This window comes from Sus scrofa, chromosome 12, assembly GCF_000003025.6.
Source record: "Sus scrofa isolate TJ Tabasco breed Duroc chromosome 12, Sscrofa11.1, whole genome shotgun sequence".
Lineage (NCBI taxonomy): Eukaryota > Metazoa > Chordata > Mammalia > Artiodactyla > Suidae > Sus > Sus scrofa.
In genome coordinates, this window is record NC_010454.4 from 24224031 (window position 1) to 24234787 (window position 10757).

The 10757-nt window shown below is 55.2% G+C and overlaps 1 protein-coding gene across 2 annotated transcripts; it reads left to right on the plus strand.

The window, feature by feature from the left end:
- Positions 232 to 10438, plus strand: CDK5RAP3 (CDK5 regulatory subunit associated protein 3). 2 transcript variants are annotated; one of them, XM_021067091.1, is made up of 14 exons: positions 232 to 357; positions 581 to 626; positions 2695 to 2826; positions 3109 to 3209; positions 3826 to 3874; positions 4176 to 4354; positions 4822 to 4958; positions 5166 to 5310; positions 5939 to 6049; positions 6484 to 6562; positions 7139 to 7227; positions 9272 to 9477; positions 9867 to 10038; positions 10129 to 10438. In XM_021067091.1, the coding sequence occupies exons 1-14, from the start codon at positions 352 to 354 to the stop codon at positions 10192 to 10194; spliced, it is 1518 nt and encodes a 505-aa protein (XP_020922750.1). In that variant the 5' UTR covers positions 232 to 351; the 3' UTR covers positions 10195 to 10438. The 2 variants fall into 2 exon arrangements, 1 of the variants encoding a protein (XP_020922750.1); XR_002337148.1 differs by having other exon boundaries at positions 234 to 357; positions 9272 to 10038.

Sequence of the window (10757 nt, forward strand, 5' to 3'; positions counted from 1 at the left end):
CTTGTTGGCCGGAAGCGCCTGGAGCCGCTCTAGAGCGCCGCCTACTGGGATCGCGACGCCGCTGCAGCCCTTTCCTGACTCCCCCACCCTTCCCTGGCCGTGAGCCCGCCTCGCGTCTCCTATTGGCCGTCTCCTCTTCTCCCGCCCCTCCCGGGCTCAGCCACTCGGAGCCCCGGGGTGGGTGGGGCTTGAGGCCGGTGGTGTGCGCGCCCCGATTGGCTCAGAGGAAGGCGGTGACGTGGCCGGAGCAGCCCTGTCTGTGCCTAAACTGAAGCTCGGCCACGCTAGATCTGGATTGGTGGTAGGCGGGGCGGGCCCCGGTCGCTGGCCGGAAGCGGAAGTGGAGGAAAGATGCAGGTTTGAAGACAGGAGTTGGAAAAATGGGGGGCTGGTTTGGGACCCCTGGACTCAGTTCAGCCCATCCTTCCCTGATCTGCTTCCCCGGCTCTCTCATGGGCTCAGCCCTCCCCGACTCCTGCGTGGTGGCTCCGCAGGGTGGCGGTTGCGCGGGCGAAATGGAGCAAGCGGCAGGTTCCCTTCCAGCGCTCACGCCCGGTTCCCCCGCGATCTTTCCCGCTAGGACCATCAGCACGTGCCCATCGACATCCAGACCAGCAAGCTGCTCGGTAGGAGGGGTCACCCCGCTCAACCGGCTGTCAGGGGGAGGCCTGGCCCTTTGCCCCATCACCAACAGCTGGAGCCCAGACATCCCAAGGTCCCTGTTCAGACGCTGACCGCTCGCCCTGCTCTGTGCCCGCGTCTGTGCCCAGACCTGCCTCGCTAAGAGGAGCAGGAAGGAACCGTTCATAAAGTCTGTACTCAATCTGCGTCTTCTACCTTAACGTTTGTAACATGTGTTGCCAATCAGATCATTCAGGCGCAGAGAGGCGAAGGGCTTACCTTGAAGATGGTCACCTACTGAGATGTCAGATCTGAAATTAGAACCTAAGTCTGTCAGGCACCAGCATCTATGCTTTTTGTATTATGCCAGAAAAAAAAGCTTTCTCTCCTTTTTTATTTTTACTATTTTCCTTTTTTTTTTTTTTTTTTTTTTTGAGGGCCGTTTGAATGGCATGTGGAGGTTCCCAGGCTAGGGGTCCAATCCGAGCTACAGCTGCCAGCCTACACCACAGCCACAGCAACGCCAGATCCGAGCCACGTCTGCAGCCTACACCACAGCTCATGCCAACACCGGATCCTTAACTCACTGAGTGAGGTCAGGGATCGAACCCACAACCTCATGGTTCCTAGTCGGATTTGTTTTGGCTGCGCCACAACGGAAACTCCGGCACATGTATGCTCTTGATGTATGTGCTTGTTATTGTTTGTGAAAGGGACTGATGAGACAACAACTGTGTATCGAGGGTTTGCGCTCTACCAGGTGCTGTTTTGTGTGCTTGATGTTATGAACATGAAGATCACCACCATTCATTGAGCCCTTGCCATGTGCTAGGTGTTTTACCTTCATTCCCCTTTGTACTCAGTGTCTCTAGCATCTTCATTTTACATGTAGGGAAACTGAGGCACAGAGCGATTGAGGGACTTTGCCCAAGAAAGTTGCTAAATAGCAGCCAAGTCCATCTGACCCCAGAGTCTAGCTCTTAGCTCCTGCCTACTGAAGAAATGTGCTTGGCTGTCATCCACCTATACCCGCTACTAAAAACACGAATCTGGGCCCAGAATCTAGGAGGTCAGTTACCTTAGTATTCATATGTGCAGGATGGTACTTCACTGGTATGATTAGACTGCTGTTATTTAGTCCTTAGGACACTATAGGTGTTAGGGGCTTTGCAGTTCTTCATTCATCTGGTTTGGCATAACCATATTGTATTTTTTTTTTTGTCATGGTTAATCCCAGCCCTGAGGAAGTGGAAGTTAAATAGCAACCTCTGTTGATAGGAAAGATACAATCACTCATGGAAGCAAAAATATTATGGAGAGTTTAGAGTGGCCCAAAGTGGCACATTTTTTTGTTTTGGTTTGGTTTTTGGTTTCTTTGGCCACACCTGTGGCATATGAGGGTTCCCAGGCTAGGGGTCTAATTGGAGCTGTGGCTGCCGGCCTACACCACAGCTCACGGCAATACTGGATCCTTAACCCACTAGTTAAGCGGGGCCAGGGATCGAACCTGTGTCTTCATGGATATTAGTTGGGTTTGTTATCCCTGAGCCATGACAGGAACTCCCAAAATGTCACTGATGGCAAGACCAATTTAAAATTTTTCTTTTTCTTTTTTTTTTTTAAGAGCCTCACATGTGGCATATGAACGTTCCCAGGCTAGGGATCTCATTAGAGCTATAGTTACAGCATTGCCTGCAACCTATGCCACAGCTTACAGCAACACTAGATCCTTAACCCACTGAGTGGGGCCAGGGATGGAACCTGATTTTTCATGGGAACTAGTCAGGTTCCTTACCACTGAGCCACAACGGGAACTCCTCAAGTTTTTCTTTATCCTGTTGTCAAGGCAACTGCTCTATAAAAGTCACACTGCGGATAAAGTCAGGTTTTGGAATCTGTTTAGCCCCAAGCATCCCTTTGGGCCTGTCTTCATTCCCATCTTCCTGTGACCTCCACACCTTAACCAGTATGAATACAGCTTTTAGCCCATGTCTTAGGGTAGTTTGTTTGAATCAGTGGTGGCATCTTGGCCACGTGGATGGGCATGCTGTGACTGGGGTTTTTCTCACATAGACTGGCTGGTGGACAGAAGGCACTGCAACCTGAAATGGCAGAGTCAGGTGTTGACCATCCGAGAGAAGATCAACGCTGCCATCCAGGACATGCCAGAGAGCGAAGAGATCGCCCAGCTGCTCTCTGGATCCTGTGAGCGCTTTGGGGCTACGTTCCTGGACCCCCCCCTCTTTCCCAGGGTGGCATGTGTCTGTTGAGTTGCTCCCTTTTGCTGAGCCATAGGGCTGAGCCCTAAAGAAAAGGAGAGTTTTGTTTGGGGTACAGATGCTGGTTCCTCCCCACACGAAATGATGAAGGGGAGCGCTACGCCCGCTAACGTTCCTGGCACATACAGGAGTCCTCCGTGTGCGTTGGCCAGAGTGGGTGGGGAAGAGACGGCAGTTCGCAAAGTCTTTGCCCCTCCTTGCTTTCCAGACATTCACTACTTCCACTGCCTAAGGATTGTGGAGCTTCTCAAAGGCACCGAAGCCTCCACCAAAAATATTTTTGGCCGGTACTCTTCACAGCGGATGAAGGCAAGTGTGGGCGATGGTGACCCCGGGGTCAGAGCCCATCTGGTCTTGCTGAGGATCCAGTGGAGATGCCTCCTTGGACTTTTCCCCCAACTTTCCCTCCATCCGAATGGTTTATGCCCAAAGTAGATCCTAGCCCTGGGTTTACGCTTTCAGACCTACCGCCTTGGGAGTTGCTCTTTGGCACCATAGTCTTAAAGTGGGTGGTCCAGCCAGTGTTGTGAAAGAGGCACGGAGTTTGCAGGGTTTTTTTGTTTTTGTCCTTTTGTCTTTTTAGGGCTGCACCCATGGCATATGGAGGCTCCCAGGCCAGGGGCCACACTGGAGCTGTAGCCTCTGTCCTCCACCTCAGCCACAGCAATGCCAGATCTGAGCCACGTCTGCCACCTACATCACAGCTCACGGCAACACCGGATCCTTAACCCACTGAGTGAGGCCAGAGATTGAACCTGCGTCCTCATGGATGCTAGTCAGATTCATTTCCCCTGAGCCACGACAGGAACTCTGGAGTTTGCATCCGATGCTCTACGGACACTGGGCGAGCCTCCTCTGTTGGGGAATTGAGCTAGGATGTGGCTGCTGAGCACTGTTCTGGCTCACTTCCTCTTTCTTTCCTTAGGATTGGCAGGAGATCGTAGCCTTGTATGAGAAGGACAACACCTACCTAGGTAAGGTGGCCCAGCCCGGGAGTCCCAGCGTCCCGGGGAAGCCCACTCCCTGAGTTCTGAGACAGTGGGCTTCAGGGAGGCACAGTTCATGTGGGGGGTGTGGGCAGAGGCTGTGCTGTAGATGCTTGTGAGGTGAGAAAATGAATTCCATGAAGAGGGAATTCTGGAGTTCCCTCCTTGGGGAGGAGCTGGGAGGTGGGCCCTGGGCTCTGGGGCACATGGGGTATGTGGGTGCGTGTCCCTGTGGCGTGCCTGCCTTGTGGTGCGGGGGTCTGGGCTGAACGCCCTGGGCCCTTCTCAGTGGAACTCTCCAGCCTCCTGGTTCGGAACGTCAACTACGAGATCCCCTCACTGAAGAAACAGATCGCCAAGTGCCAGCAGCTGCAGCAAGAATACAGCCGCAAGGAAGAGGAGGGCCAGGCGGGGGCCGCCGAGATGCGGGAGCAGTTCTACCACTCGTGCAAGCAGTATGGCATCACGGTGAGCAGAAGGGGCCTCTTCTGGGCCCAACAGCTTCCTTCTTTTTTTTTTTTTTTTTTTTTGTCTTTTTGCCTTTTCTAGGGCCGCTCCCATGGCATATGGAGGTTCCCAGGCTAGGGGTCTAATCAGAGCTGTAGCCGCCGGCCTACGCCACAGACACAGCAATGCCAGATCCAAGCCGCATCTGCGACCTACACCACAGCTCACGTGCAACGCCTGATCCTTAACCCACTGAGCGAGGCCAGGGATCCAACCCGCAACTTCATGGTTCCTAGTCAGACTCGTTAACCACTGAGCCACGACAGGACCTCCGCCACAGCTTCCTTCTGAGAAGCTCCTCCGCAGCCTGGCTGTGCCCTTCCCAGGCCAGTTTCTTGCCTATCTCGGGTCTTCGGGCATCTTCTGGAATCTGTTGGCCTCTGCTTCCCACCACTTCTGTCAAAGCCCACCTCTTGGATCCTCTGCAGGGGGACAACGTCCGAAGAGAACTCCTGGCCCTGGTGAAGGACCTGCCGAGCCAGCTGGCCGAGATTGGGGCGGCAGCCCAGTCCCTGGGGGAAGCCATCGACCTGTACCAGGCCTGCGTGGGGTTTGTGTGTGAAAGGTAACGGGGGCCTCAGTTTCTCCCCAGCGGTGACGGGGACAGTTCTTCCCCCCCTGACTGTGTGCCCTTCCCCACATGACCTTAGAGCTTCCTCCTAGACACTTGACCCTGTGGGAACCTGGCCCATGTGGCCTGTGGGCCCAGGCCAAGCCCAGTGCTGGCATCCTGAGAGGGTGCCAGGAGGGTCAGCGGCCTGCTCTGTTGCAGCCCCGAGGAGCAGGTGCTGCCCATGCTGCGGTTTGTGCAGACACGGGGGAACGGCACCGTGTACGAGTGGAGGACGGGCACCGAGCCCTCGGTGGTGGAGCGGCCATACCTCGAGGAGCCCCCGGAGCAGGTGGAAGAAGACGCGGTAAGATGGGCCGAGTGAGAGCCGCCTCCTCCCCTGATGCATGGTCCAGAACTTCCTGATTTGATTTCAGAGTCCAGATGGAAGAAAGGGGTGTTCCTGTGAAAAAGACTAGGGGGAAGGACCTACTCCCTTATTTCCCTGGCTTTTTTTTTTTTTCAGAGCTGCACTTGCAGCATATGGAAATTCCCAAGCTAGGGGTCGAATTGGAGCTGCAGTTGCTGGCCACAGCCACAGCCACAGTAATGCAAGATCCTAGCCGCGTCTGGGACCTACACCACAGCTCACGGCAACACCAGATCCTTAACCCACTGCGTGAGGCCAGGGATTGAACCTGCATCTTCATAGATACTGGTCGGGTTCGTAACCTGCTGAGCCATCACAGGAACTCCCTGGCTTTCTTGAGACCAGAGAATAGATGCACGCTGAAAAGCCTCGGCAAGCTGGTCACCTTTGAACTGGGAACACTTCAGTCTCAGGAGCTCTCTGGAGACGGGCTCTCCTTTGGGAAGCTTTGCAGAGGCCATCACATTTAAACAGTGCGCCCGAGCTCCCTCCTGAAGCAGCCGAGGCCTCGGGTAGGCACCTCCTTCCCCATCTTCTCTGAGCCAACTCTTTTTCCTCTTTCTAGATTGACTGGGGCGACTTTGGGGTGGAGGTGGCCTCTGAAGGGCCCGACTCTGGCATCTCTGCCCAGGCGGCTGAAATTGACTGGGGCATCTCCCTGGAGTCAGACTCAAAGGTGAGGCTGCTCTCTCAGTCCATCTCTCTGATGACTTTCTGTGACAGCTGCCTTGGTGATAAGAAAAGTGTGGTCTCTGTCTTGAAAGGCATCACTTGAAGTTCATAGCTCTTGGACCAGGTGAGGTCTGGTGTGTGTATGGGAGGGGCGGGGGGCAGTTTCCAAAGGGACCTATGAGAATTTTGACCTCTTTCTTCTGGCATGTGGGGCAGGTGTGGAGGGAGAGGCAGGGGGTAGCTACAAAGCAGGGCTGAGGGCAGCAGCATGCACGAGCCCACACTGCCGTCTTTGCCACCTCCGTCAGGGCTGCTGCAAGTGCTTCGTACAGTTGAACTGTGCCGTCACTGAACTTAAAAAGGGTTTTGGCATATTCTGGCTCCTTTTGCCGGGGAAAGTTCTCCCAACACTGCTGAGGTTCTTTGCTCTCCACCCAGGAAGCTGGGGGTGATGAGATAGACTGGGGAGACGACGCCACTGCTCTGCAGATCACAGTACTGGAAGCCGGAACCCAGGGTGAGTGAGCCACTCCCTGCAGCCCTGGCAGAGGGTGACCCGTGTCTCTAGAAACAAAGAAAACACGTGCTGCCAAGATTGGGTTTCTGGATGTTTACCTGTTTTTGTTTTTGTTTTTTTCAAAATCTTGTTGATGATGTGAGTGCAGAGAGAAGTTCTTAAATTAGGTTTAGAAACTCTCAGCGTTTTGGATACTGAATGTGGCTCTGCCTTTCTCTGGGGGGGCTTCTAAGAGGCTCTGACTGGCTCTGAAGCCAGAACTGACTCAGCTCCCCAGAAGCCGAGCAGCTGTAGCTGCGATCTTAGCCACTAGAGGGCAGTGCAGGATGAGACTTCACACCCACTTTCCTTCTTTGGCACTCAGCTCCCCGGTCCTCCTCAGGGACTGGGGTTGGCCCTAGTGCCTGATTAGGGGGCCAAGGCAAATGAGAAAGGGTAACCCTTGGGCTTGGGTTGAAACAGGAAGTGGCTTTAGTGCAGTGTCCGCATCCAGAATAACCCACCAGGACTTCCCAAACTTGAGGGTCTTCTTCCCCAGCCTGCAGCAGCTTTACCGCTTCTCTCTCTTCCTTGCAGCTCCAGAAGGTGTTGCTAGGGGCTCAGATGCTCTGACCCTTCTTGAATACCCTGAGACCCGGAATCAGTTCATTGATGAGCTCATGGAGGTACCTTCGTCCTCTGGGTGTTTGGGAGTGGGGGGCGCCTGGCACCAGCAGAGACAGCACTGCTCCAGACACCTGACCTGACCCTTTCTGTTTGAGCGAAGGGTGCTAAGCACTGTCCTCATTCTGGAACAGAGGCTTAGGTATTAGGATGCCCCCTTCCTGCCAAATCATTCAACAGTGTTTATCCCATACTTCCTGGCTGTGGGACCTGAGCAGTGAACAAGACAGTCAAAGGTGGAGTTCCCATTGTGGCTCAGCGGTAATGAACCCAACTAGGATCCATGAGAATGTGGGTTCCATCCCTGGTCTCGCTCAGTGGCTTGAGAATCCGGCATTTCCATGATCTGTGGTATAGGTTGCAGATGCAGCTCAGATCCCAAGTTGCTGTGGCTCTGGCCTAGGCCAGTAGCTGCAGCTCCAATTCGAACCCTAGCCTGGGAACTTCCATATGCCCTGGGGGCGACCCTAAAAAGCAAAAAAAGAAAGTCAAAGTCCCTGACCTCGTGGAGCTTATCTTCAAGTGGGGAAGGCAGACAAGAAATAAGACAGACAAGTAGAATATACAGTATATTAGGTGTTGACTAAGTGCCACAGAGAAAAAAAGCCAGGGAGGTGGATGGGGGTTGCCGGGAGGAACTGTGTCTTTATGCTGGTGGTCAGGGAAGGCCTTGTTGGGAAGGTGACCAGTAAGTCCAGGCTGGCAGGGGGTGTAGAGGGAGCCAGGCCCGCGTCTGGGGGAGGAGTTTGCCAGGCCGAAGCATGGATGCAGGAGTGTGCCCTGCACATGTGACAAAGGAGGCGGCCACTGTGGCCGAGTGGAGGAGCTCAGAGAGCTGAAGAGCGTCGGCAGCTTGGCTTTTCCTCTGGAGGTTTGGAGGGATGTGTCCCCGTTTGTGTTTCAGTGTCGTCCCTTTGGCCAAGGTGCCCAGCAGCCTAAGCACAAGGAGCCAGGGTTCCTGACCTTCCGTGTGCGACTGGGAAGCTGGGGGCCTGTCTTTGTCAGCCTCTGGGTCTGCCCGCTTCCTGGGGGCTGTCTGGCTGGGAGGGCCTCATGGAGGGCCTTGTCCTCACCCGTCTGGCCCCCCTCTGTCTCCCCAGCACCCCGCCACCTCCAGCCTCAACGGGATAGGAGGACAAAAGGGATAAGTATCTTTGGTTAATAAGAGGGACAGGATACGTGACTGGCTCTCAGAGTCTGCCCAGCCTTTTCTTTCCTTCGTCTTCTTTTTTTTTTTTTTTGGTTGTATTTTAGGGCCGCAATCGTGGCGTATAGAGGGTCCCAGGTTGAGGGTCACATCGGAGCTACAGCCACTGGCCTTTGCCAGAACCGCAGCAATGCCAGATCTGAGCCGTGTCTGCGAACTACATCACAGCTCACGGCAAAGCCAGATCCTTAACCCACTGAGCGAGGCCAGGGATCAAACCCGCAACCTCATGGTTCCTAGTCGGATTCGTTTCCGCTGCACCACAACGGGAACTCTAGCCCACGCTTTTCTTAACCCAGGGCTTCTCAGACCTGGATTCCTACTCCCTCAATCTCGTGCTTCCCATGGAGAGAAAATACCTTCCCTGGGGCAGAGAGAACCCTTGAGACTATAGTTCTCTGACCTACAGGCTAGGGGAAAGGAGAGGGGGTCCAGGGCCAGGTGCGGCCTGAGATGGCAATGAGGGGCTGAAAGCACCCCCCATTCCCCGGTTCTCGCTGGTGAGATTCTACTGATAAGAATGTTCAGAGGAGGAGTTCCCGCTGCAGCGCAACAGCATTGGCGGCATCTCAGGAGCTCTGGGAGGCAGGTCCGATCCCCAGCCCAGCACAGCAGGTTAAGGATCCAGCTGTGCTTTGCAGCTCCAGCTCAGATCTGACCCCCGAGCCCAGGCTCTCCACAGGCTGCAGGCCGGCCAGAAAAAAAACAAAAAACAAAACATTCCGAGGAAATAACGGCTCCTCCACCAGAGTCTACCCTGATTCTTCATTCAGAGCAGTCTGAGGGCCTCGCTTCCGAGTCCTTTTCTCAGGGTGAAGCACATCCTCTTCTGTCCTCAGCTCGAGAGCTTCCTGTCGCAGAGAGCCGTGGAGATGAGCGAGGAGGCCGACATCCTGTCCGTGAGCCAGTTCCAGCTGGCTCCAGCCATCCTGCAGGGCCAGACCAAAGCGAAGACAGTGAGCATGGTGTCGGCTCTGCAGGATCTGATCGGCCGCCTCACCAACCTTCGAATGCAACACCTGTTTATGATCCTGGCTTCACCAAGGTCTGCCTTTCCCCTTGATGTTGGGCTCTCCGAGGGCATGCTGCAGAGTGCTGCCTTCTTGGCAGCCCTGACTCCTTGCTTCCTCCTCTCCATGAACCCACAGACCTCACCCTTGCCTCCCGCAACTGCACCCTCCCAGCTGGGAAGGGGGTTCTCCTGGGGCACGATGGCAGCAGCGGGGGGGTCTGATGTGCACGGTCAGGGTCTGCTTCCCAGAGGAGACAGGGACGCGGGAGTGCTGTTCCTTCCAGGAAAGGACTGAAGGAGGCTGGAGGCTGGAGGCTGAGAAGCCAAGGAGAGACTTGGTCTCCCAAGCCTCCCCTTTTGCAGCAGTTGGCCGGGGCTGCTCAGCTTGCATAGCCACACCACTTACCGAGCGCCCTGCCCAGGTACGTGGACCGAGTGACGGAGCTCCTCCAGCAGAAGCTAAAGCAGTCCCAGCTGCTGGCCTTGAAAAAAGAACTGATGGTGCAGAAGCAGCAGGAAGCGCTTCAGGAGCAGGCGGCTCTGGAGCCCAAGCTGGACCTGCTGCTGGAGAAGACGAAGGAGCTGCAGAAGCTGGTGAGACAGGAGAGGCAGACCTGCCCAGAGTCTGCAGAGCGAGGCCCCTCGGCCTCTGCTTCCCGCTCACTCGGTATCGCTGTCTTTCAGATCGAAGCTGACATTTCCAAGAGGTACAACGGGCGCCCTGTGAACCTGATGGGAACCTCTCTGTGACACGCTCCCCATTCTTCCTGCCTGTCTTCTCAGCCTTCAGGACAGAGGGGGGACAGCCAGGGGCCCCTCCTGGCAAGGGCTCAGACCCCAGGATGGAACCATCACCGGATGGTGTCCTGGGCGCTCTGTACTCTGCAAGAAGCTGTCTTGAGTGGTCCTGTGGCCCATCAGCCTGAAACCACAGCTTCTGCTCCTTCTCATTCTCTAGTTGCACTTAATAAAAGAGGAAGGGACTCCTGCTTCACTACTGAGCATGACCTTCTCGGGGCCCGGGGTTGGCTGGGCGTGCATTGGCGTGGGGTTCTGGATCCTGCGGAGCGCCCGCTTGGGTACTTTTCTCTTTGCTTCTAGTGCCAGGAAGGGCCCCAGATAAGCATCTGTAAAGGCCTCAGCAAGGGGTTCTGGGGTAGCTGCGTGGACCGGGAGCTTTCTCTTCCTAGCCCAGGCCCAGACTGCCCCACTCAGACCAGGAGCCCAAGGGGAGCCTTCAAGTAGCAGCCTCTTTGGAGCCAGCAAAGCTGTATTTTCCTTTTAATCACAGCTTACCTCCAGGCAGAGGGAAA

Bases quoted from the DNA above. Each gene is read 5' to 3' on its own strand.
- CDK5RAP3 (XM_021067091.1), top strand. The intron at 4,959-5,165 runs GTAACGGGGGCC...GCTCTGTTGCAG, and splicing joins GTGGGGTTTGTGTGTGAAAG to CCCCGAGGAGCAGGTGCTGC. The intron at 6,563-7,138 runs GTGAGTGAGCCA...TCTTCCTTGCAG, and splicing joins ACTGGAAGCCGGAACCCAGG to CTCCAGAAGGTGTTGCTAGG.